The sequence below is a fragment of the Pseudonaja textilis genome, chromosome 4 (assembly GCF_049901715.1).
Source record: "Pseudonaja textilis isolate UNSWEBS1 chromosome 4, rPseTex1.2, whole genome shotgun sequence".
In the NCBI taxonomy this organism is placed as follows: Eukaryota; Metazoa; Chordata; class Lepidosauria; order Squamata; family Elapidae; genus Pseudonaja; species Pseudonaja textilis.
In genome coordinates this window covers 42,825,935-42,853,904 of record NC_141993.1, presented here as the reverse complement: position 1 = coordinate 42,853,904, position 27,970 = coordinate 42,825,935, and the positions used below count along the sequence as shown (strand labels likewise).

The window sequence follows — 27,970 nt, the reverse complement described above, 5'->3', positions numbered from 1 at the left end:
GATTGTAGAGGCATATGGTCAAACAGAATGCACAGCTGGCTGCACAGTCACAATGCCTGGAGATTGGAATGCAGGTGGGTTTCTTAAATTTTCATGTTAGGATATTTTAGATCTGAGGGAATTGTTTTGGAAATATCTGAGTTATGGTGGCTTTCAAATGAGAGTCAGAAGATAATATTAAAGTATGCTTCTAGTTTAAGTGCATGTAGGATTTTCCATTGGGAACCACAGCTTTTAATTCTTTTAATCCTATTCTAATAATTTTTACAAAATTTATTCAAAAAACCACCAGTCACAATGATTGTCACACTCTGTTTTGGGTTGTGTTCTTTAGGTTATGTTGGACCCCCTTTACCCTGCAATATCATAAAACTTGAAGATGTCCCAGAAATGAATTATTTTGCATCTGACAACACAGGGGAAGTAAGTATATTTTTTCTAATATAACATTATCTGAATTTACCTTTTTGAACCAAAACAATTGAATAGTAACACTGCGTGCATTTCATAGGTTTGTATTAAAGGGACAAATGTATTCAAAGGTTATCTGAAAGACCCTGAGAAAACAGCAGAAGCATTGGATAATGATGGATGGCTTCATACTGGAGATATTGGAAAATGGATGCCGGTAAGCAATTAATAATGGCATGTTTTGGTTTCTACGTTGTACTGTCAATAATTGTAGCAAGTAAGTTATAGAAAATATATCTTAAACTGTTTTCAGGTGCTTAAAAGTATTTCTTTGCAAAGAGAATTACTATTATATTGGGATTATTTAAGATAAAATGAGATCATACCAAAGGTAGACTTAGTCTTCATAATTCCTTCTGTTTGTACAACAATATGGATGACCTTAAATAGGAGCAATGTTTGATGTTATGAAATATGAAATATGACTTTTAAGTTTTGAGTTTGGTAATGATAGTTCTCTGAAATGGTTCATACATTTGTTTTACTTATAAACTCTGTTTTCAATTGCTTCCATTTTCCTCCCCATCAATACATACATGTGGTATATACATTACATATACCCAACGAACCAACTAACCAAAGAAAATCTTAGAAAGAAAAATATAACATCTGTATAATGTCTCTTGATTGGAAAAATCCCTGGATATTGTTATTTTTTGTTAAGATCTGAAGTGGTAGAAAGGCAGAATATATTTCAAGAATATGTACCTTATTTAGTGCCCAAATTTCATTAGATTTTTGGCTGGTATTTTTTCTTCATGTTCTGTCAGTTGAGACAAGCCTAGTAATCAGTAGTCAGTAGGAGTAAAACAAACTCCTTAATACAACCTTATTTATAATGGTTAATTTATAGACTTGTATAGCAATTAAAGATCATATGAAGATTTCAAATATTAGCTCATGACACAACATAATTGTGACCACCTTAATGTTAATTGTAGGTCATCATGGCCCAATGTATAACTGATTCTGAAAAAAATAAAGGGCACCTTAATTTGGTGTTTGGAAGTCTGGCTCAGAAGTCTGTGTGTGTAAAAGTAGTAATTGCAAGTTGAAATGAAATTCTCTGTAACTACATATGTTACAAACACAGATTGATCTTGGAGATTAATGCTTCCTTTGCATGCTAAGTAGTTTCTTATATTAACTATTAAGCAGTAAATATTTGGAGGCCATTTAAGGTAGGGAAAAAATCAGTGCCTAAAATACCAATTTCTGGGTCTTTTAGCAAAAGAAACTGACATCAGTTTCCAATATTGAATGGGAATGTTTTCGGAAACCTTAAAAGCTGGGTAGTGAGTGGATAGATATTGTAATTGCCTTCTAAATCTTGCATCTTACAAAACCTGAATTTTAGGTATTAAGCAATCATGCATCAGCTCCTCACAAGCATAACAGGGCACAGTAAGAACATCTGTAACTGATTCCATTTTTTGTTATATGAGTTATCAATCCCCATTTTATTACATTCTTTTGTAGAATAATACATTGAAGATAATTGACAGAAAAAAGAATATCTTCAAATTATCCCAAGGAGAATATATTGCACCTGAAAAGATTGAAAATGTATATATCAGAAGTCCTTCTGTAGCACAAGTATTTGTGCATGGAGATAGCCTTCAGGTAACAAAATATTCCTTTGGGAGTTCTACCTTGACTCCCAAAGGCTGTTCTCTCCATTGCAAGATTACTTTTCAGTTTTTAATTATGGCTTTCAAATAAATGACACGCTCAAACAATTTTTCTTCAAACATGACATCTCTTCCCCCAAAAAGGAGGGATTTTATATGTGTTAGAGCAGGGGTTGGATTCAAAAATCCCAGCAACCGGTTCACTGTCCGGTTGCTGGAGGTGGGCATGGACATGGTGGGTGAGGCCTACCATAACTTCCTGTTTTTGGCTTCAGGTGGGCCTCCAGTGCCTGGGGGAGGCCATTTTTGCTCTCCTAAGGGTCCAGAGGCTTCCCCTGGGCCTCTGGGAGGGTGAAAGTAGCCTCATCCAGCCTCTGGAGGCCCTCTGAAAGCCAGAAACAGGCCCATTTCTAGACTTCCAGAAGGCTTGCTTTCCCTCTCCCAGAGCCTCCGCACAGACCCTGCACTTATCTTAATTGAAAATGGGCTGCATGGAGACTCCTGGGAGGGGAGGGAGGGAGGGGCGGGGCCAGCCAGTCCTTTAAAATACTGGTTCAGCGAACCAACTGTTACTTTAACATCCGGTTCACCCGAACCAGTCCAAACCGGCAGAATCCCACCCCTGTGTCAGAGAATATATTGACGATAAATACTTTCTTTTCTAAATTGACTAAAATCTAAATATGTTCTTTGCCTCCTACAAACAGTCTTTCTTGGTGGGTATTGTAGTTCCTGATGAAGAAACTCTTCCAGCATTAGCAGAAAACCTGGGAATAAAAGGTTCATTTGAAGATCTTTGCAAAAATTCAGTAAGTGGACATATATTTTACATATAAAGAATTAAAAATTCCTTAATTTGTAAGATGAAAATGTTTGAGCTAAATTTTATAGTTAAATGTTATGTAGGTTCACAAATCATATAAGCTACAATATGGTTTATTTGATTTTGGATGAACATATTATAAAGACATCCACTGTGGAAAATATAGTTCAGTGGTTTCAATAGGGAAACTATGATGCTTTAGCATAATGTATAAAATGTGTCAGTTTACACAATAGGAAAAATGCATGATCTGAAATATCATTACTTATCAAATCATCAGAGCAAGAATCATTTAATGACTTTTACATTTATTTAAGCCATAAAAATTGTCTACTTGCAGATTGAATTTAAACAAAATGGGAGAAATAGAAATGGGAGAAAAAAGGTTGTCCAATAGAACAGTGATCCTAAACCTTTTGCATTCCAAAGTGGCATTGTAGAATGAACTGAGAGTTTATGACTTCCAGTGATGACATCTTAAGTGCTGCAGAGCGAGAGGAGCCAGCTTCCTGCTACACTGAAGGATTTCCCTTGATCCTGGTGTGGAGAGTGTCCTGCCCTGTCATACTGACATGGGAGACTCAAAACCATGACTAGTCACAAATGAAGAGGAAGGAATAAATGTAAAGAATGGACTGTGACATTTGGAAAGAATCCCATATCACTATAGACTTGATCGAACTCCTAAAGTGAGTAACTTTCTAGAGATTCTTGGCAGAGGAGGAAGCTCCAGGGGGAGGGCTTTAACCCCCCAAAGTGGCAACCTGAAAAAAAGAGCAGTAATCTAAAGAACTCAGGAAAGCCGAAAAGAGAGAATAGAAGACTTTAAGCCCGAGAGGGAGGGAAAGGAGAATCCAATGGTTTAATTCGTCTGCTGCTGAAAGCAACAAAGTATCAGCTGTGTGGCTGCTGTGCAGAGTAAAACTGGAAGAAGTGAAAGTTTGAACCAGAAAGAGGACGGAAGAGGAGAGCTCTGGTGGTGATTGTGGATTTGTTTGAGAAAAGCTCTACAAGCAGAGGGAGGAAGTGGACAGCCTCAGGAGCTTAGACACTAATAAGGCAATTTAGGAAGATTTGGAGAAACCTGTGAAAGACCGGAGGAACAAACTGTAGAACCACCGAACTTAATAATTGAACAAGTATGAGACCTAAAGACAGTCCAAAACTAACAACAGAAGGAAATTGGACTATTAGCTGAGACAGAACTGGAAACAAACACTCTAACATCAAGTAACTTTGTAATAATTGGATGTTAAGTCTCTTAGAAAATTAACTGTAAAATAACTGGTTCAATATATTAAGTGTTTTGAAATATCGAATATTGATATATATTGATATATAAATATTTGTATTAATTTTAAAGATTGAGATACCTTTAGGAAATATAGATAAAATATAGATGTTTTATTAAATTTACAGGATTCATCTATAATTAATTTATATTAAATTATATTTATATTGAATGCCAAATATAAACTGGAGTTATAGATGATTTAATAGACTATAATTTTGGATATATATTTAGACAGATAGATATTGTTCTATTTAAAATATAATTAGGATTTATATCCTTGGATTAATACTTATGTTAATTGTATATTAAGTATCAACTATAATATATCGTATATTATATCACATTTATTAGAATGTATATGAATGGAAAATATTGAAATATTGAATAAGAAACACAGAAACATATTATTGATTAGTTTCATTTTACAGACATAGAAATTGGTCTTTAGATTTAAAGTGATTGTATGACAATTTGGGAAACTATTCATAAAATTTTAGGAGAGAAAAAAAAAATCCTGAAAGAGATGACCAGTATAACAACAACCACTTCAAGAGCAGGAAAAAAAACATCTTCAAATCCATCAGCAGCAACAGCATCTCCATCAACCCAGAGAACAACTGATGGAATGTTAAACGCAGAAAAATCAAATTAATCGCAGAATACACCAATTACAAAAACTAGATAAAGTCTTGATTGGCCCAGATGAAAAATTATTATCAAAGTTATATAAACATTTATTAAAAATTGAAAGAACAGAAGAAATTGTGAAAGGAATGATGATTGCATGGGGTAGGAACGTTGAACATACGATTGATCTGGAAGAATGGGAAAAGATTTGGAATGTGAATTATAAAATAACAAAATTGGTGGCATGTAAGGAAAACCAACATAAAATGTTCTATCATTGGCATTTGGCACCCTCAAGACTGGCAAAGATCTACCCAAATTTAAAACCAAATTGTTGGAAGCATGGACAACAACAAGGTACCTTCTTTCATTCTTGGTGGACATGCCTCAAAGTGAAAAAATACTGGAAAATGATTCATATGTGGTTGAAGAGTTAACTAAAAATAAAATTGATTTTGTCCTGGAATTATTCCTTTTAGGAATAATTTAAAAAAACTATAACAGAAAGACAAAATATCTTATATTACATATATTAACAGCAGCAAGAATTTCATATGCCCAGTACTAGAAGAAAAACTCCATACCGCCTGAAGGTTTAATAATGTTTAGAGTGTGTGGAAATGGATAAATTGACTATGGAATTAAAAAGGAAAGCAGACACAGAATACAATGCAGTATGGAAAACATGGTTTATTTGGATTGGTAATAGATATAAGAATAGAAAATGTAAATAATGTATATAATAGATAAGAGGGTATGAAAGTATTGTGTATTGTAAGTTTTGATAGGACACATAAATGTATATATAATGTCACAGCGCTGTTTAATAACTATTGGTATTATGTATAAATGGAAAAAACTCAATAAAGCATTATGAAAGAGGGTTTATGTACAGTTTACATATTTATATCACTTTGCTTTGTTTTTATATATTTTGTATTAACATTTACACTTTGAGGACCATTATAATCTTCCATGGAGTTGTTCAGCACAAAACTGATTGTTGGGTATTAATCTAGAAACTAGCAAAGACCTTGCACTGTTTTTAGCTCAGAATAGGCCAGAGCAGGAGTGTCAAACTCGCAGCCCATGGGCCAGATGTGGCATGTGCTGGCCACACCCACTCTGGTTTAGTGAAGGGGTAAAAAGTCACGATATGTCACATGAAAATGTGATGTGACACTGTGAGTTTGACATTCCTGGGCCCGAGGTATCTTGTGGAAATTGTAGCTTGGGACTATAATAACCAGTACCTCAACTGATTATTTGTTATAGGTGGTCCTTGATTGAAGAGTATAACTGAGGTTAGAATTTCTGTTGCTAAACAAGGCACTTCTTAAGTGAGTTGTGCATGACTTTATGACCTTTTTTTGCCACAGTTGTTAAGTGAATCATGGGGTTAAGTGAATCTGGCTTCCCTCATTGACTTTGCTTGTTAGAAGCCAGTTGTGAAGGCAATTGTGTTGCCTTGAGATGCTGCAACTGTCATAAATATATGCTAGTTGACAACTGCCCACATGATCATAGGGATATAGCGATGCTTGTAAGTGCAAGAACTGGTTGCAAGTCACTTTTTCAATGCCGTTGTTATTTGAACAGTCCTAAACGAATGACTGTAAATTGAGGATTACCTGCATGTTTTCTGTATCTATGTAACATGAGTTGATAGTTCTTGATATCTCTAATATAAAGAAATAAAATGTCTATTAATTGAGAAAAGCAAATCTGTAAAGAAAATATGAAAGACTGATGTAAACCAAATTAATTTTAATCAATGGTGATATTCTACTGGTTCAACCAAGTTCTGGGGTACCAGTAGCGCCGAAGAGCAGCAGAGACCGAACCAGTTCTCTAAGATGCTCTGCTGTTGGGGCCACTCCTTCGCCCAGGCTCCCATACTGACCTTTATGTGCTGCTTTTGTAGCACAGCTCCTTTGTGCGGCACAGCAGATTACCGCACGTCAGCTGCTGAAGTGACAGGGAGAGTGCAGGATTGCAGGAGGTGAGTCAGAAAGCCTCTGTGCCTGCGCAAAGTGTGTGTCTGGTGCATGTGTGCACAAAGCATGCCCACCAAGCCACGCCCATCAAACCAGTGGTAAACTTTTTTGAAACACACCACTGATCTTAATGGATTAAGGTATGAAAGAAACAATTTTCATGAATATGTTGACTAGAAAAAATAATTTAGAGAGGTAATTTTAATGACATTTTTTAGCATTTATCCTACAAGCATTTCAAGTGCAAAGTTTGAATTTCTTTAATTGTTATACCATTCAGAAAGATTACTCAGGTTTACTACTTGTTTTTTGTTGTTTTGAATGTCATTTTCAGGCTATATTTTGACTTACACTTTCAAAAAGTAATTTTATCTACATTTAGGTTAGTATTTTTAAATTTTAAAAGTGATAACAGTTAACAGTTAACAGTTAAACTCCATTTTTGTTTTAAGGTAGTGAAAAATGCTGTATTGATGGAAATGAACAATTTGGGAAAAGAAGCTGGCCTTAAGACCTTTGAACAAGTAAGTAATTATCTAGGAAATTGCTGAAGATGATGAGTTTTGTAAGGAGTTCAAAGAAGAATCAGTGAAGAAACTATTGCTTTCTCTATATTAAATTTCAGTGATGAACACCTAAAAGTTATGCCGTCCCTAAATTCTCCTTCTACTTTGCCCTCCTGAGATTTGATATGCGAGATGAAGATTTGTATAATCATTTTATTCATATTGAAAAGATGCTTGATTTTATAAACAGAAAAGTCCTATAATAGCTATTGGGAACAGACTCTAATAATACCAGGATATGTTTGGTGATGATACCCCTTCACATATATTATGATTCCTAGACATTTTAATGAGATCAAATTGATCTTATCTTTTACAATGGGTTTCCAAAAGACTTCAGAATTCTTAATGGCATATGTCTGATATTCTGAAACACACAGTTTGAATCTCCATTCTTGGCCTTTGACAAATGGTACACAATTAATACAATAATAACTATGTTTTGGAAGAATTCTTGGAAGGTAATGCTTCATTTCCCATATTATTCCAAACTGAGATAGCCCTTGGACCCAAATCATGAGTATAAATTCAGTGGAATTTAAATATCCCATAAATATGAAAATGAAATGCTATAGACCACGGATACCAAACTCATGACATCACGTTGCTGTCACGTGATGTTTTGTGAAGTTTTTCCCTTTGTGGAGCTGGGGTGGGCATGGCCTGCGCATGATGCATCTGGCCCATGGGCCTCCAGTTTGACAGCCCTGCTATAGACTGTCCCCTCAGTTATGCTATTCTTTGAGTTAACATTTGTCAGTAAAATGGTAACTGCTTCCATGATAGTTATACGCATCAAACATTTCTTATTGTGACAAAGTATTTTTTCCACCAGGTGAAATACATCTACCTTCATCCAGAATTGTTTACAGTTGAAAATGGACTCTTAACCCCAACACTAAAATCAAGAAGACCAGACCTTGTCAAATGCTTCAGGAGTCAAATTGATGCTCTTTATGCTTCTGACATGTGAAGGAATGAAGGCCACCTTGATTTGAACATACTGACAGGAGATTATGAAAGTGCCTAACTGGCAAAAGAAACTCCTAAAAGAAACCAATAAACATAGTATATGTATATTGTTAGGAGGTTAGAGAGTCCCATTTAGAGTTACATACCCAGGAAGACAAAGCAGACTGCACTGGCTTCAATTGTTTAAAACCACTGGGGAAACTACATTTTCTTTTATTGTATGCTAAATTGTTTAAAAACCTATTAAAAACTGAGCTTAATGGAAAACATTGAATTCTATCACACGAAGAGAATAATGGCATTGTACTTGTTTGTTTGAATTGTTATGGCAATACACTAACTACATAATAATGATAATGTAATGTATAATATTTTGATTCTGTCATATCTTAAAAATTGTAAAATACACTTCATTTACCTATGGGATGTATTACTCATAGATGAGCACTTATATATATTAGCATCAATTGTATGTATGTTTTAAATTGGTATATCCAATTCTGCTAAAGTACAAAATGACTATATTTACTAACTGAAATTTTCATATGAAAAATAAAAACCTAGTAAAAGAAAATATCCTAAAGTGTTTGTCAATTTATCTATATAAAAAGACATTTGGAATATCCAAAAATCTTGAACTCATGGTTAATTTTAATTTTACAATGGGTTGACACTGTAGCCAAACAAACCACATGATATAATGACCTAAATATAAATAAAATAAGATAAACAATTTTTTCTTTGTACATAACTAATTTATTTCATTGGAACCTAGATAGAATAAGTAAATACACTGTTTATTTGAAATAATTAATTCTTTATAATAATTTTGACAGGTTCAGAATTGTTTTCAATTTCTGGAATGTCATAATTCTAATTTATAATTGTAAACTAATTAAAATTTAATAACCTTTTGGTTAAATAGGGTATATATCGTATTTCTCACTTATTAAGCATTGCAATATAGTCTATTTCACAGTCACAAATGGATAATTTAAAATATTTTCTATACTATTACAGACCTGAGATTATTTTCAGGATGTACAATGCATCAGGCATCGTTACCAATCACAGGTGTTAAAATAAGGTTCAGTACAATTTCAGGAACAGAATTAATGGAAAATATAGGTATGTTTTTGTTGTTATAGCAAAGGGAATTACATTTAACAAGATAACACTCAAATTTTTTAGTAGTAAAATTTTTAAATAAATTTAGACAACAATGTAAACAGAACGAAAGGGCTATTTTCAATGCCATGATAGTGCCATTTCATATTGTTGACTTGAAATAGGCCTGTAGGGTGGCTCATCTGCATTTAGGCTAAAACAATATTTTATCATCTTGAAGCCATAATTTTTGGTACCCTGAACATCATGCTCTGAATCACGGAAAACAGCAATAGTTTCTACTAGCCATTGGAACTTGCATATACAGGTGAAACTCGAAAAATTAGAATATTGTGCAAAAATTCATTTATTTCAGTAATGCAACTTAAAAGGTGAACCTAATATATGAGATAGACTCATTACGTGCAAAGCAAGATAGTTCAAGCTGTAATTTGTCATAATTGAGATGATTATGGCTTACAGCTCATGAAAACCCCAAATCCACAATCTCAGAAAATTAGAATATTGTGAAAAGGTTCAATATTCTAGGCTCAAAGTGTCTCACTCTAGGGATGGCATGCTTTTCTGTGGTATAAGGGAACTAAATCAGGGCTATTTTAGAAGGCATTATATAAGGGAGTCTTTATGGTTGAATTGGGAGAAAATTAAGAGAAAATGTTATTTGAAAATCCCAGTCTGGTTATCAACTATTGAAGCCTTTTCTTATCCTATAATATATGAGAAGGAACAAACAGTTAGATATGGGGAAATATTGGATGAAAAGAGTGAACTTAAAACAATGCAAAAACTAGAAGAACAAGGCATAAAGATGAATTGGTTTTCATATGCGCAAATACATTCAAGGTATCTTATAGATTCTAAAGCAGAGGGAGTTTATGATAAATTGACTGATTTAGACAGGATCTTGACAGGTACTGATGAAAAAGTGATTAAAAAATTATACAGTTATTTGTTGGAAATTTTATTAGAGGAGGAACAAGTTAAAGAAACGATGATTGTTTGGGGGAAGAATATTGGATATGGGATTGATTTGGAGAAATGGGAAAAATTGTGGTCTCAAAATTATAAAATGACAATGTCAACAGCTTATAAAGAAAACTTGTTATAAGATGTTTTACAGGTGGCATTTCCCCCCGACAAGAATTGCAAGAATGTTTAAGAACAAATCTGAAAAGTGCTGGAAATGTCATCAGATACCTGGCTCATACTACCATATGTGGTGGACTTGTGAGGACGCTAGAAAATATTGGACTAAGATTCGCATATGGTTGGAAAAAATGACAAAGACACATATAGACTTGAAACCAGAGATTTTTTTATTGGGAATCTTACCTGATATATATAATAAAAATTTGAAGTATTTGATTGTAAATATATTAACAGCAGCTAGGATTGTATTTGCTAAAAACTGGAAGAGTGAGAAAACTCCATCAGAGGAAGAAATTATTAAGAAAATATTGGATTGTGTTGAAATGAGTAAATTGACATTTGAAATTAGAGAACAAGAAGATAAACAATTTTATGAAGTTTGGGATCTTTTTTTATCAATGGTTAGATAATAAAACATAATAATAGAATATTCAGATTTAGCATAAATTTTTTTTCCCTTTTTTTTGATATTATCTTTATAAAACATTATCAAGATAGATTTGGTATGATCTTATGATTTATTGCAAAATAAACTAAGTAAACTATAGTTATCTCGTTAAAATATGAATTAACAAAATTATAGATAAATGATTTTTTTAGTGATGATATTAGGTTATATAATTATTGATTGATAATATGAGCTATTATGTAATATAATTATATTAGTGACTAGGAAATGGATGCACAAAAAAAAGTGGTAAACCAACCGATGCACTGTTTGTAAATTTATCAAGAAGGATGATATTTTTATGTTTTATGTGGTATGTCTATGTTGTTTTGTTGTTAAAATAAAAAACTTTAAAAAAAAGTGGCTCACTCTAATCATCTAATTAAGCCATAACACCTGCAAAGGGTTCCTGGGCCTTTAAATGGTCTCTCAGTCTGGTTTAGTAGGAAGCACAATCATGGGAAAGACTGCTGACCTGACAGTTGTGCAGAAAACCATCATTGACACCCTCCACAAGGAGGGAAAGCCTCAAAAGGTAATTGCACAAGAAGTTGGATATTCCCAAAGTGCTGTATCAAAGCACATTAATAGAAAGTTATGTGGAAGGGAAAAGTGTGGAAGAAAAAGGTGCACAAGCAGCAGGGATGACTGCAGCCTGGAGAGGATTGTCAGGAAAAGGCCATTCAAAAGTGTTGGGGACTTTCACAAGGAGCAGACTGAGGCTGGAGTCAGTGCATCAAGAGCCACCACACACAGATGGATCCTGGACATGGGCTTCAAATGTCGTATTCCTCTTGTCAAGCCACTCCTGAACAACAAACAACGTCAGAAGCATCTTATCTGGGCTAAAGAAAAACAGACCTGGTCTGTTGTTCAGTGGTCCAAAGTCCTCTTTTCTGATGAGAGCAACTTTTGCACCTCATTTGGAAACCAGGGACTCAGAGTCTGGAGGAAGAATGGAGAGGCACACACTGCAAGATGCTTGAAGTCCAGTGTGAAGTTTCCACCGTCTGTGTTGATTTGGGGAGCCATGTCATCTGCTGGTGTTGGTCCACTGTGCTTCATTAAGTCCAGGGTCAACTCAGCCGTCTACCAGGAGATTTTGGAGCACTTCATGCTTCCTTCTGCAGATAAGCTTTATGGGGATGCTGACTTCATTTTCCAGCAGGACTTGGCACCTGCCCACACTGCCAAAAGCACGAAAACCTGGTTCAATGACTGTGAGATTACTGTGCTTGATTGGCCAGCAAACTTGCTTGACCTGAACCCCATAGAGAATCTATGGGGCATTGCCAAGAGAAAGATGAGAGACATGAAACCAAACAATGCAGAAGAGCTGAAGGCCACTATTGAAGCATCCTGGCCTTCCATAATACCTCAGCAGTGCCACAGGCTGATAGCTTCCATGCCATACGGCATTGAGGCAGTAATTGCTGTAAAAGGGGCCCAGACCAAGTACTAAGTACATCTGCATGCTTATACTTTTCAGAGGTCTGATGTTGTTCTTTGTACAATTCTTGTTTTGATTGCATGTAATATTCTAATTTTCTGAGATTGTGGATTTGGGGTTTTCATGAGCTGTAAGCCATAATTATCTCAATTATGACAAATCACAGCTTGAACTATCTTGCTTTGTTCTGAAGCAATTCGTAAAAGTTGTTCCTATACATTTTCACATTGCTAATGTGATACAGTTCTGTTTAATGTCACTGTTGAAAAGTATTTTCTATTTAATTCAGTTCTGTTTAATGTCACTTTTGAATAGTATTTATTATTTCCTGTTATTGACAGCACTTTCTCTGACCTGTCTTCTCTGAAAGTACTAAACTTTCATTTTTGCATGAAGTTACAGGCCAATAGCCTTTTTAGAAATGTAAACTATAAAGTGTAGAGGGACGTGGTGGTTCAGTGGCCAAGACACTGAGCTTGTCAATCAGAAAGGTCAGCAGTTCGGCGGTTCGAATCTCTAGCACCGTGTAACGTAGTGAACTCCCATTACTTGTTCTAGCTTCTGCCAACCTAGCAGTTCGAAGCATGTAAAAATGCAAGTAGAAAAATAGGGACCACTTTGGTGGGAAGGTAACAGCATTTTGTGCACCTTCGGTGTTTAGTCATGCTGGCTACATGACCATGGAGATGTCTTCAGAGAGCACTGGCTCTTCGGCTTTGTAACGGTGATAAGCACTGTCCCCTAGAGCTGGAAATGACTAGCTTGTATATGTGAGGGGAACCTTTACCTTTACCTAAGTGTAAATTAGATGCAGCTATAGTAGTTTGTGCCACCAGTGTTCTGGCAATGTGTGTCAGACAAGTGAAATGTACTGTCAAAATTCTTACAGAATTGGTAATTTGCTTCTCTATGAATTGTCTTCTGCAATATTAGTTATGCTTCCCGAGTTTTCTTGACTTTCTGCCACTTTTTATACTTAAGTGGTAATTGAGGATTTATTTATTGAGCACAATAAACTTTAAGATGTGTGGACTTAAATTCTTAGAATTGCCCAACCACTATGTTTATTGGGGAATTCTACAACTCCATACTTTGTATACTTATCAAATTGGAAAAGCACTGCTGTAGAGAAATTTATTTCTTAACTTGAGGAGGTGGGAAAGGTAAAATGGTTTATCAAACATGAAGAGTAGAAAGAACAGCCATACATTGGCCTATTGTCTTTAAAAAGAGTGTGCAAAAGTTTTGGACAAGCTTTCAATATATATTTCAATTAAACAATAAAGTGGCAGTCCTGGAATCCCTGTGATGTTTGGTATTTGATGTGGCCTACTTGAAGATATAGAAGAATTGCAATCAAATTACATTTCTCTATTTCAAGTTTTCATATTTTTTTAATGCATGCATGTTTGATTATTGAATTTAACTGTAGAGTCTCATAGAAACTTGTCCTGACTAGTATATAAAAACTTAGAAAGTTCAGATGTTGACTGAACTTTACCTTCAGAGGAAGGAAGAAAGCAAGTGCTATAATTCACCCCTGCTGATTGGATAAAACATTTCATTGTATCTATAGGGTTCCAGGATAGAGAAAGTAATATAGTAATAATTTGATGTCACCCATTACACTATACAAAACCAAACAGTTCTGTCATGGGTTCACATGGGTGAATTATTATCTGGTTTTCTTATTTCGTTGCAAAAATTCAGCAATACATTCATCTCTAAAGATGCACCAAAGACTAAATATAACCTTTTCTATTTTATTTTTGTTTAATAAAAATCACATATTTAAAAAAAAATCCAAAGCATCAGCTGTCAACTCAGCTGCATTCATTCACAATAGTCCTTTCAACTTTCATGATGGCAATAGAAAAGTAATTTGAGGAATGCAAATATGAAGAGCATATATTATTAAGTGAGCAGTACTTAAATATCAGGAAAAAATGTAGCTCTTACATTTATTAAGATTATATAATAAAATTAAATAAAAAAGCAGGCCAAATGTGCTCTATATTCTGAAAGCTTTAATATGAAAAAGCGTCCATGGAATGGCTTCCTCCTTTTAAAAATGGCAAAAGATGATTAGTATTATGGCACTGAAGCTCCCATCCTTGCAAACACACAAAATATGATCTTTGTTCCATACATAAGAATATATACAGAATATTCAAGTAGAAGGACAGTGGTCCAAAGCAAACTCTTCCAGTTATCACAAGGGTTATCTTGCTTTTTTCTCTCCATCTAGCGGTTGATCTGATTCAGAATCATACAGGCATTTTTCCACACATTTTCTTGGGAACCAACCTCTGATTCTCTCTCCATCTAACAGTGAGAAAGAACAGCAGAAATCAAAGACCTCAGCACTTGCAGATTTTTCCTCCCCATCCCATCACTATGCACTCTGAGCCTTGTCAGAAACTGTAACGTCTGCAAAATGAAACTTTTTTCAATTTTCACAATTTTTCTTCATAAGGTGACTTAGTTTTTGCCTGTATTAACCACATTGCTGTAGGAGATCATTTAGAAGCATTATGTCCTGCACATGAAAGAATAAGGAATGTTTCTTCTGTGATAGCGTCTGCCATCCTTGTTTTAACAACTTGAAAATAAATGAAGTTCCTAATAGCACAAATCTACAGATGTCAAAGTTGAAGTATATCTCCCTGATATAAGTTGGAGCTCATCTCCAAGAAAATATGTTTAAAACTGCATTCTTAATTATTTAATCTGGCCATTTGAATTTATTTTCTAGTTGCACTTTTATAATACTTAAATTCTAAAATGCCGGAAAATGCACAAATTAGCTATTTGGTAATAGTAATATGCATTTAAATTATTATTAGAAAATTGAAATAAGATAGTCTAACTTTGAAACAAGATAATTACCATTCGTTGGCAGGTCAGTAATTTTGTCGCCATACATCCAATGCCAAAAAAAAAAAAAAAAGAATAAAGAATTAAACAGACAGCATGTTTTTAAAAGTTTGAAGTAATCACATTATAGAGATACTAACTTCAGTCCTCGGGTGGCTAAAATGTGGTCTCCCTTGTGAAGGACAATTCTAGGCTCTTCAGTGCATGGAGTTGTACAGAAAGTCCTTATACCTTTTGTAACAGGGCAACAGGCACCATTATAGTCTTCTATTGCTTGGTACCGTACCTGGAAAATTTGAATTAAAAAAAAAGTTGCTTAAGATAAATTTGCTGATTACAAACAATTAATTATAAAATTGTACGAAGGCTAAGAAATTTTAGAATGAGATATTTTTGTTGGTTCATAAATTTTTGAGACTTTTTTTAAATATATGACATTGGCAAGCAATTATGTTAAAAGCCCAAAGATGGAAATAATATATACCAACAATGAAAGAAAGGATTTTGAAATTAATGGACCTAGTCAAGATGCTAGAACTGACTGCTTTGCTTGGAGACAATAATTTGACTAAATTTCATGCAACATGGAGGCCATCGTTAGATTACTTTCAAGAAGAAAACCAAGCTTTGGGTTTTGAAGATTAGACTAGATTACCTAGAGAAATATTATAGCTTTTAAAATAGAAGTTTATTTATGTTTTATAGTTTATTATCTTTTAGATGACATTAATATTCTATGACTGCTGGTTTTTTTAGTACTTGGCTATTTTTAAAGATATTTTATAAACTGGTGTTATTTGTTTAAAAGGGAGAGGTGGCTGTTATATTTACTTTATATATATATTTCACTTTCAATTTGTTTGATTACTCCCTTTCCCTGTTTTGTTTATGTTAATTTGTATTTCAATGTTTGATGTTTAAATAAAATAGAGATATAAAAATAAAATATATTAATGAGGGGCTGGAATTATATAAATCACCTTCACTTTTTTTAGATGCCAATTTTTTTCTAACAGTTGTCACCCTCTAATAATACATTATTTTGACATTTAGTGTAGGTTTTCAGTTTTCATCTGCCCTTCCACCTCCATTTCACAATCTTATAGTAAAAGTCTATGCTTAGATCCTGCATTTGCATAATAAGGTGCTCTTGATCATAGCAACTTTTCTTTGTGCAAGTAGAAGAATATTCAAATCAAATAAATAGAAACAAATACATCTAAGGAAACAGTTCTTATGTGTAGTCTCCTTATGTATGAGCCATTGTAAACAATAGTTGCTGTTCTTCAGGAAACCATAGTACCATTGGGTTTAGGGGTCTCTACATTTCAGAAATAATTAAAGTGTTTGCATGATGAAGGAAATACATGAAGTGATAAAGGGATGTTTTAGAAGAATTTTGAGCAGTCAAATAGGAAGCAGGGGTTAGGGTTATAGAGAAATTTGGGGTGTTTAAAAAGCCATTATGTCTCTTAGACATCACATTTTTATTTATTTATTTTTATTTGTCAATTGCCTACAAGATAACAGGTATAAGTAAAAACATAGTTATGAATACATGGATACATATAAAAAAAATTAAAAAATATATAAAAGAAACAATAGGACAGGGACGGTAGGCACATTGGTGTGCTTATGCACGCTCCCATTCTCAGAAAACGACAATGTAACAAGATACCATGTTTGGAGTGCGTGAACATAATTTTATTTTTTTAAAAATAAAATAAAATTATGTATACAGACTCAATGTTTCAAAAATAAAATATTTGTGGAGCATTAAAATCTTATTTAGTTATCTGTCCGCACCTATTTTCTCAAAGATAAACTATGAATTTCCAGAGAGCCAGTTTGGTGTAGTGGTTAGGGCAGCAGGCTAGAAAATGAGATCATGTCTTCTAGCCCACTTTAGTCACAAAGCCAGTTGTTGTCTCAGCTTTAAGAAGGAGGCAATGGCAAACTACTTCTGAAATCTTGCCCACAAAGAGGCAAGACTCCAAGACACCAAAAAGAATTACTGGTTATATAATTAGAGTAGAAAACTATAACTATCCAGAATTTATAAAAATATAAAGCTCTACAAGAAAATGGCTCCTCACGTTTGTTTGACAGATTTGACCAACTGGAAAGCAGCTGTTTACAAGAGAAGTCATGGTCTGTAGTGTAAAAATGAACTATTGATCTAATTGTTTGATATAAGTCTAATTTATTGGGTTCCATTTTGTAAGACATTAGTTTAGTCAAAGGATTGGTATTACCTATATAGAGAAAAATTATACTTTTTGTCAGGAAATGTTACTGGGATTCTAAGACTTCAGGAGATATGTCTAAGGGAAGTATTTGTTCAGCATTTTTAATGCATTCCCTAACGGATAGGTTAATGGCTAATTAAAACAGAATCAATTAAAATTTTCAACACAGAAATTTTCAACTCATAAGCAGTTATTTAGAATTTCTTCTCTTTTGGATTCCTCTTTCTTGCCTCTTTCTTCTCATTGAATAAAGACACTCATAACATCACACACATCTTATGATAAATAAACTACAATTCATCTATAGAAATAACAATACTTTATGCCATAATTATTAGTTTACTGCTTTACCCAACATCGTGTTCTAAAATGTAACATGAAACCATGCAGCTCTTAATTATCACAACAATATTATGCTAAGTTCACTATAGCAATACAGACAGCAATGTGATTAATTGCTGATCACTTACACTTCGCACTCTCTTGTCAGCTTTCTGTTTTAACTGCTCAATCTGAAAGATATAAAGCAGCATTTTAGTAAAGCCAATTTTTCAATGTGTTTACTTCACGTTTAATTGTAGCAGTGCAAAAGGAAAAACAAGGGAAAACAGCATACTGTTAAACTGTATTGATGGCAGCCTTCTCTTATAGGCCATTCCAAGCCGTCTCCCTCTGGATTTCCAGACCATGTAAAGACTTGCTTGAAGTTATCCCATTTGCTTCCCAGGTCATAAGGAAATACAAAGTCTTCTTTTGTTTGATAATACTGAATGCGGTCTTTGGCCTGCAAGGAATATACACAAATACAGTTGACAACAAAAAAACCCTACCTCTCAATTACATGAATATATTAGATTTTTAACATGGACTTTCATGTCATCCAACATTTAAATGTGTGATTGTTGTAGTAAAAAATGAGAAAAGTTTAACTAAGATAACCCAGGACCCACAGCCACATGCAAGACAAAGGGATTTTTTTCCCTCACTGCAGATTGCTATACTATTTGATACTTATTTTCTATTGCTAGAACAGTAGCTGCAAATAGGGACAGAGGGAGCAAGACACCTCTATATAATCTATATAATCAGAACCGTGACCTTTTGCTAAGTGTGATATGAGATGGCATGCTTTTAACTTGTTATTTAAATACAGTGGCAACTTTTAAAATCATATATTCTTCAGGATTGAATTAGGTCAAAATATTATTAGTTCAATTTATATTGAGTACTAAAAAGAGACAGTTCTATTTCAGAACTATTAAATAAAAATAGTTGAAATTACCTTCCTTTGCGATAAATTAAATTTTTGATTTCATAATCTTTCACTATTTCTTAAAAGCACTGTGCTGCTTCACATAATTCCTTGAAGTTTTTTACTGTATACTGACCTCTACTGATCCAAAGATATTACACATTAAAATTTATTTCTGGAATTATTTCTCCCATTATTCTCAGAATGGATGTGGGAGGTGTTAAGTCATGTCAGTAGTCGTTACAGTTGTTACAGTTCTCCCCTGAAGGTACAGGGAGACAATTCTCTTTTTGAGTTTCTACATGTACAATGGAATGGAGAGGCCTTACCAGCAAAAATATCCAGAAACCATTTCTTATGCAAAACCATTGTTTGTTTAACCATGACTTATTGAATAAACTAAAATTGGTTACATCTGCAAAATATGTGGAATTATAAATGGTTATTGCCATATAACAATAGCTGGATTAATTCAACACGCTAAATCAGAATGAAGGAAATTATATAGTGAAATAAAGTCTTTTAAAAAATCACTTTTGTGATTTCCACATCTAAATATCAGAAGGGCCATTTAATTGGCAAAATTATCTTCCATCAAGTCTTCCTCTCTAGTGAGTAGCTTCTTGGGATACAGAAGCTTAGATGAAACTGAGCTGCGGTAATTGCCAAACATATAAATATGAATTTAAGAATGACAAAAGGGCAGATTTATTATGAGCCACGACAAATGAATAATTTAAATAATGTTCAAATTGGCTTAAACCCAACATTTAAAGGGCAATAGTGACCACATGTGCTAGATTCTTCTTGTATGGAAGAGTTTAGAAAATGTGTGAAAAGGCAGTAAAAGATCCTGGTTTAATTAAGTCACATAAACAGGAAATGGTACAAATCTACTACAGACTACTGCCTTTGTGGCACAATATCTGTTTATGAATAATTACTTTTTACCTTTTCTTCAATCCATGATTCTATTGAAGTTTTATTTCTTAAAATGATTTTCATCTAAAAAAAGTTACAAAGATCATGACTACAATGTATGAAGTGGGCAAATAGAAGCACATTTCACAGAAATCGTATTCAGAACACTAGATCAAAAAATAGAAAACAGGGAATCTTAATAGTACTGTTTAGAATTTGAATGAATGAACCAATACAATGTAAAAGTCTTTGTATATAAACAAGTAAACAGTATTTCTGGATTCAGTACACTCAAGGATAATTCTTCTATCCATTCCATGCATCCATTGTTCTTTTTGTTTTTTACACCTAAACTAGCTGAACCCACCAACAATCAAAGTCTTGAAATCATAAATAGCATAGCAAATAAGCATAAATGAAAAAAACCTAACATTTCCATAGATGCAGTGGTGTTTAGTTTTACTTTAATTTTTGAGAGTGAAAATCTCAGGGAGTGATCTGGAAAGTTTTGAATTTGTAACAAACACACATCTTCCTATTATTCTATCATTCCATGCCTTTTGGTTAAATTATAAGGAATCTTAAGATTTCATTAATCTATCCTCTATTTAATATTGTGAATCTGAACATCTGAACCTAAAGTAAACCATCACATCCTTCCTTTTGTTTGTTACACCAGGAAAATCCTTTCCTCCCATACTATTTCTTTCAAACATAAACAGAATGCCTTTCTCCTGTAGTGATGCACAAGAAGCTGCTACTAGAAGAAAATCTTGGTAATGTAATTTTTTTGTTTTTCTGGAACAGCAGATTCAGAATTTATACATATAATTCTCAAAATTTGTTTTAACTTAAGGAAATGATAAGAATAATTTTAAATGAAATTACAACTTTTTTATTAGGTATATAACTCCCCCCCCCCAAAATAAACAAAAATAATTTAATGAGTTATATACACACAACAGTGAGAATAAATTTTGTTCAACACTGAAAAAAAGATACAATTCCAAAAATATCTGACTGGAAACTTAAACTTGGAAAATATGTAACAATGGTAAAACTAGCAATACATTTCAAAATAAAAATTTAATCATATTTAAATAAAATCAACTCCCCGCACAATACATTCAACAACATGCCAAATATGATCACTTACAGTCTGGTTTCTAAGGAGGCCTAAATATTTACAAATACTGAAAATTAGCAGATGTAAAAAAAAAAAAAGAGAAGTTAAACACTCAATAGCTTTTTTCTTTCTTGGCATTTTAATTCTTAAATTTGCTTTGCCTTTCTATCTAAGAATATGATATATGGACACATACAAAGAGAAAGAGACAGTATATATTAAGTAACACAACAAAATACTAAACAATCAGTACAAGACTGAAACTGAGTACAACAAATACTCTGATACGTTCTGCAGAGAGTTTTTCTTCTTTAATGTTAAGTCTGGATGAAAAGTCAAATATTATGCTTGCAATATTGATAGCCTACATTGTAATTAATATTGATAGAATACTTCTTTCTCTTTTCTCTATTTGCAACCTAAGTCATCTTAACAATAGTGTCAATAATCTTCAATTATTAGTGTATAGATAACATTGTACCAAAACAATGTAGATTTACAAAAACATAACAAAGGGACAAAAGGAATCATTGTCATTTTACTACCTTATTAAATGTCTCCCTTTCCTTAACACTGTTCTCCTTCCTTTGCTGAGATTTTCATTTGAAAAGAATAGGGATAAATATATAAAAAAGGAAAAGGAAAATCCAGTTCTACTATGAATACACGAAGTCCAATCTATATAGCTGCTTCAACTACAATAGAGCAAAAATCTCAGCTGCCAATCAAGCATAGCACGCACATGTCCATGAAAGGTTTTTTTAATAGTAGAAGCAGGAGATCTGTTGGTGTGAACAGTAATACTGAAGTCTTAAGTAGCATGCCAAAACTTTTAAAAGTGATATTAAAAATTTATATTAATATTAAAATATATTAAAGAAACAGAGGGCTGTTACATATTGCAAGTAATACAGAATGGCAGAAATGTCTTAGCTAATAGGACAACATACTCATACATTAACATGTCTACATTAGGGCCATGTGAAACAGTTTGATTAAATTATCCCTTCAAATTAAAACTGAAATCACTGAATTGATTCATAGCGTAGATCAAAAAAGGAACATTTGTAATTTTGTACAGACATATGCACTAACTTTTAGTAATTCAAAAAACAAAACAAAAGAATCTTGGTACAAATTTGTTTTCACTTCTTTGAACTGGATCACACATTCCAAAAGGATCCTAGTTGATGTCTACATCTTAACTTCTCCCTCTTTCTTTCTCTCACACCCACAAATACATATATGCATTAAGACTTTGTTACTGACAAACATCTGTAACCGAAAAAAGCTGCTGGTAATAAAGAGTTCTGAAGTTTAACTACAGATACTTCCCATTTATATAAAGAAAGCTTGTCTTTCCTCTATTGCACAACTGAGCATCTGTGGAAAGACTATCTCTATCCCCTACAGGCTTCCCTAATCATAATGCTGTGTGATAATGATTATGAAGTACACTGGAGATAGACTGAAAATTCAAATTGCTGATTGGATATTTAAAACAGTTCAGAAGAGAAAATAAGATGCTATAAGGCACTGAGAACTGTCTCCACCCTTTGAGCACCGGAACATTTCGTCAGAACGTCTCATCTTTGTATCTGACTCACCTGGATAACAAACAACATTCCAACAGCTAGTGTAGTACCTAATGCCAACCCCAGGGCAAATAAGGAGGCAGCAAATGCAGACAACTCAAAAGGAATTATTGGGCGCGGATCCCTCCTGGCTGCACTCATATCAATTTTCACAGAACTCCAGCCAAAAGAGACCTATTAAAAAGAAACAAAGGAGAAGAAAACTGGTAAGCGTCCAGCTGAACAACATTCAGTTCTTCCTCAGCAAAAATTTTCTGATCTTAACTATCAGTAGAAGTTCAAACTGCAATCAGAGTTGTTCCCATAGGTTATACCTAAGCCAAAAATTATATCTTACCTGAAGGACATACAGTATCTGATTTATTGGAAATGTGATTTGTTAGACATGAATAAATGACAAACATACTGAATGTACCAGACTTATAGGTAACTTTGAATTTAAAGCCAAGCATTCTGAAAGGAGTGAATGTTCTTTAATTTGGTATATTTTTCAGTGGTTCCTAATTTTATAGGATGCTTTAATAGAATAACCAACTTATTGAATGACATTATCCACAATCTATTATCAGTGACAAAACGTAGTATAGAGTGCAATTTCTGAAGAAATGTACTTTCCTTATCTTTAAGGCATAGTCTCCTTTCTGATTAATCACTTATTTAATTAATTTTTTATGCCACCCATCTCCCCTATAAGGTGACTCTGGACTTTAAATTAGGTTCATGAAATATATTGTATGTGTGGAGGAATAACTACTTCTGGGCTAGATGAAGAAAGTATAAAGGATATGAAGCAAAAGTTACAACCTTCAAAAGTTCCAGATTGTCAGTATGAAGACAGCAGACAAAAATGTAATTTTAACTACAGAAAGTATAAGGTAAGGTAGAATTATGAAGACTGTTTTTCCAAAAGCGAAGTCATAGAATTCTGCGTATAAAAAAAGCAAAACAGTGTTTTCTTACCCTGTTATAAAGCTGAGTATACATGGTCATGACAAAAATAAAAGCAGCGTGAATACAGCCCAGAGGGGCTAGGAGAAGAAAGAGTGTAAATGAGGCATGATTCTGAAATCCACAGCAGTTATTAATCCATGGACAGTGGTGGTCCATCTTCATCACACACCTAAGAAGCAAATCCAAGTTTAATACAAGCATAGTGACCAGCAGCCATCCCTAGTCTTATTCAACAAATATATCTTGATGTCTAAACAAAGTGTTGATTTCAGACAATATCGATACAGCAAAAAAGCTGTAAGTGTAACATAAGGAATATGACATGGGTTTTATTTTCACATTCCATAAAATCTATGAAATGATTTAAGTGCGTGTGTGTGTGTGTGTGTTATTATAACATGAGTAAATAAATATTAACTCTACCCAATGAAAAGTATTTATCAGCAATAGTACCTGTTACATTTTCGGCAGTGATGTGAACGTGGTGCTTTGTAAGATTGGCATATTTTACAGTATTGAAGATACATGCAGTCCTGAGAATTTTCCTAAAAACAAAACAGTATATACGGTATATATACGTATAGATATATATTTATGTATCTGGTAGGAGGAAGACTATAGTTTTAAATATGTAATGGCATTTATGTATTCAGCAAGTATCCACAAAAGTGCATAGTTTAATTTTCCACTGGCTCCCATTTTGCTTTTATGCTGCAGATCCAAAATTTAGATTTCCTAAGCAATTGCCTAACATAACATTAGGATGCTACGGAGTGAAATATTATTTTAAAGGGAGGGTGGATATACCACATTGTTATTTGCTTACTGGTTTCCATCCAACAGGAACATATCCAGGGCCAACAAACATGGCATTGAAGTAGTTATAAAGGATCATAATAGTCCAATTGATGAGCATGATGAAATTAATACTTCCTCCTGTTGTATCCAAAGGCCAGTACCACAGGACTGCATCGATGATAGCCATGGCAGAACATATTGCTATTACACTAAGTGCTATGATTGGTCCCCAGTGGCATAGTCTTTTCAGTTCATAGAGATTTTCAAATCTAATGATTGAACAAAATGTTCCCATACTGCATTCAAGTTGATTCTTATTTCATACGATTTCTTTCAGGAAAACATTTCCACTTGTCATAAATTTTCATCTCTGATAAGATGAATGGTAAGATGTCCAAACACTAATTTTGAAGTAGCTGGATTTAAGCCATTCTTCATATTTGAAGGAATCATCAACCACAGGAATTCTTCATGAGTTTTCTTTTAAAATCTGAGCAAAAAAAAAGAACATCATTTCCAACCACAGCAACTACAAAATAAACATTTTTATTAGAAACAAATTGATTTGTAGCAACAGACCATGGTTCACTGGCATAAAATGGGCTGTAGAACATCTTACTCCCTGTTTCCTCTCTCTATCATAGTCCTAAGTTTGACTCAGATCCTCATTGTGTATGTACGTGTGTGTGCATTTTTCTTTTAAAAAGTCCGCTGATATCTGAATTGAAAAATTGATTCCAAGTTTGTTACAAGTTAGAATAACTGGTAAATATTAACAAGATTATACCTTTTCAATCCAATGTGAACCATTTAGTTAATTATTTTGTTTAGTGCAGGAAAATGAGGCAAACATGGTTTATGAAGCGAATCCTGAAGAAATAATTTTAAATGTTATTTTTCAAATACTATTCAGTGAAGCATCAGTTCCTCATTCTAGGATAGGGGTCGCCAACCTTTTGGACCTCAGGGACCACCAAACTCATAATTTTAAATCCCACAGACCAGAGACCCTGGGAAAATCTCCAAAAGAGTCTGCAGAAAAATTCCCCACCCCGTTTTTCTACCAATTGATCATTCTTTATTTGGAATTGCAGGATACCGTCTCCAGCTTGGTTCTCGGGGGTGGGGGGGAGAGAGACTTTTGGCTTCATGCAAGGAGAGCAGCAGAAGCAGAAGTCTTTCTTTCTCTCCCCCAAACTCCCCCAGAAATGAGTCTTTGCCTGCGCAGCCTCTTGGAGCAGGATAACTTGCAGGGTCCCAAAGACTCATTTCTGGCAGAGTTTGGGGGAAAGAAAGAAAGACTTTTGCTGCTTTCCTTGCATGCAGCCAAAAGCAGAAGAAGAAAGAAGTGGAAAGAATCAGCCCAGTGGACAGGAGAGGTGTGTGGGGCGCATTCCCACCCCTCTGCCCTTTCCCCCCCTCCCCTCACTACCCGGTGTTGTTCGCAATGCAAGCGACGCAAGCCGTTCCTGCGGGCTATGTGGGCGGCACAGCCTTGTGTTCCCGCGCACACTGGATTAATTGCTTTGGTGGTAACATTTCTCTGCGGACCACTAACATTTTCTTGTGACCGCCAGTGGTCCCCGGCCAGCTGGTTGGAGACCACTGTTCTAGGAAACAGCCCAAGAACTCATTTCAAATGCAAGTAAGAATTTAGATATGATTTGTCTTAATGTATATGTCACACAGCAGGAGAAAACTTTAAAAAGTGTTTGTGATACTGCAATGAAGTTAGCACTTCATGTGGGAAATTGCCTGAGCTAGCAGAAGTTGCTATTTTGTATAGTTAGGCAATTTCTTTCTTTTTCCTGGAAAAAAATTTAATAAAGTAATCAAGTATCTATTTAGCATCTGAAAATGTGGACAGCTTTCCGCAACAAAAATGTTTGATTTTTAACAAAGGAGACAACAATCTGGTAGTCCATCATTAACTAATAATGAAAAAATCCAAAGTATTTCTTTCAGCCTCTTTCACCTACAGTTTCAGGGTTTCTATGGATGCCCTAATTAGTTCATGAGCTTTGAGCCAAGTTTCAAAAGAAAGCCAACTATTTCCGAGTTAACAAAGAGATTGATAATTCAATGACATTCCAAGTAAGTTCAAGAACAGTAGAATAACTTATGGTCTCCGTGTCACAAGTACTGCTGGGAGATATAACTATTTGCTATACCTTTCTAGGAGTACAAGTAGCCTTCAACTTACTACAGTTCATTTAGTGACAATTTGAAGCTACAACAATGCTGCAAAAAATGACTAACAACCATTTTTTCACACTTAACAACCACTGCAGCATCCCCATGGTTACATGAACAAAATTCAGATGCTTGGTAATTGATTCATATTTATGACAGTTTCAGTGTCCCAGAGTTTTACCTTTTGCAATCTTTCGACAAACAAAGACCATAGGGGCACCAGATTCACATGGCAACCATTTCACTAACTTAACAGCTGCAGTGATTCACTTTACAACTGTGGCAGTAAAGGTCATAAAAAGGGTCAAAACTCACTTAACAAATGTCTCACTTAGCCACAGAAATTTTGGGTTCAATTGGAGTCATAGGTTGAAGATTACTTGTATTTAAATAACTTTGCTTTGGTCAATTCTACTTCATTACTGCTCTACGACCACAAATAAATAAATAAATATTTGCAATAAAACCTTGCAACTTTTCCACATGAAATTAATTTTTGCAGAACACTTATATAAGTAATTAATTGAAACAACAAAGATCCCAGGGAGTGAAATCCTTCCCTGCTCATTAGCTCAGAAAAAAGCATCTCTGTGCTTTGAGCATCGCAATACAAAATGACAGCACGGAGTTAGTTCCTCCCTTCTCTACGTACACCGAAGTCCAAGGAGGGCGCAACAGGCAAGTAGTTCAACAGGTGAAGCGCGTGCTACGTCTGCTCCTTTGCCTATTCCTCGCCATTTTAAGGACAGGGAAACAAAAAAACAAAAACCCTCTTCCACCTTTCAATGTGCAATAGGGGACTGGCGAAGACTCAGCAGGCAAAGTAAAAGCAAAGGCTGATCAAGGAACAGCCTCTCCCCATCCTTTCTACGCTTAGATTGGGAGAAGGGAGAGAAGGATCTGCAATAATCCCTTTGGCTTCGAACGGAAAGTTCCGATGTCTCTGCGACTGCAGTCAAAGCAGGACATCGCGGCTTACCAGCGATGAACCCCAGCCTGCTTTGTCTCGGGTTTCCCCTGCTGCCTTGTTCTTCAGGCAGAGCCAGCCAGGGATTCCCGGTTGTCCGCCTTTATTTACCGCTCTTTCAAGCGGCCCCGTGCTCTACTTCCCCGGGACACCTTCATAGAACCCGGATATGCAATCCTTCCGTTCCGCCCTGACTTTGGAAATGCCCTCAATAGGCTGGCAAGTGTCCTGGGGAAACATTTCCCCCACATTGCGGATAAAAAAAAGAGGTTTCAATCCAAAAACCCTTCTCCGGCCCGCAGAATTCTTATTTTCTTAGCAGCGAAACCCCGGCGGACGGTCGTCCTGCCTCTTTCTATCCCCCTTGCCTTGCTCGAAAAGATAACCCGGTGAAGGTCGTCGACCACACGGCGTCAGTCAGGAAAAGGTCCGGGGAGGTCTGTGGGACGGGGGCACATAGGAGAGCGGAACCTCGGCTCGCGTCA

At 34.7% G+C, this 27,970-nt stretch overlaps 2 protein-coding genes and 1 long non-coding RNA gene across 5 annotated transcripts in view; 1 reads left to right on the top strand and 2 right to left on the bottom strand.

Moving 5' to 3' along the window:
- The window catches only part of ACSL5 (acyl-CoA synthetase long chain family member 5), a 53,488-nt gene extending 42,051 nt beyond the window's left edge, over nt 1-11,437 (top strand). For both annotated transcript variants that reach the window (XM_087932720.1, XM_026704765.2), the window contains exons 15-21: nt 2-74; nt 335-423; nt 512-628; nt 1,951-2,094; nt 2,810-2,911; nt 7,296-7,367; nt 8,245-11,437. In XM_087932720.1, coding sequence (XP_087788846.1) covers nt 2-74; nt 335-423; nt 512-628; nt 1,951-2,094; nt 2,810-2,911; nt 7,296-7,367; nt 8,245-8,382 — 735 coding nt within the window. In that variant the 3' untranslated portion in view covers nt 8,383-11,437. The remainder of the gene's footprint in view (nt 1; nt 75-334; nt 424-511; nt 629-1,950; nt 2,095-2,809; nt 2,912-7,295; nt 7,368-8,244) is intronic.
- LOC148125803 (uncharacterized) overlaps nt 1-27,970 on the bottom strand; it is a 503,025-nt gene that overhangs the window by 153,168 nt on the left and 321,887 nt on the right. The window lies entirely within an intron of this gene.
- Nucleotides 14,306-27,853, bottom strand: ZDHHC6 (zDHHC palmitoyltransferase 6). Of its 2 annotated transcripts, XM_026704766.2 has the most exons (11): nt 27,498-27,845; nt 24,354-24,815; nt 23,981-24,072; nt 23,537-23,696; nt 22,589-22,750; nt 19,886-19,939; nt 18,299-18,466; nt 18,153-18,194; nt 15,574-15,719; nt 15,446-15,489; nt 14,306-14,881 (listed from the first exon to the last, which is right to left on the bottom strand). In XM_026704766.2, the coding sequence occupies exons 2-11, from the start codon at nt 24,618-24,620 to the stop codon at nt 14,778-14,780; spliced, it is 1,239 nt and encodes a 412-aa protein (XP_026560551.1). In that variant the 5' UTR covers nt 24,621-24,815; nt 27,498-27,845; the 3' UTR covers nt 14,306-14,777. The 2 variants fall into 2 exon arrangements, with proteins under 2 accessions (XP_026560551.1, XP_087788852.1); XM_087932726.1 differs by lacking the exon at nt 15,446-15,489 and having other exon boundaries at nt 27,498-27,853.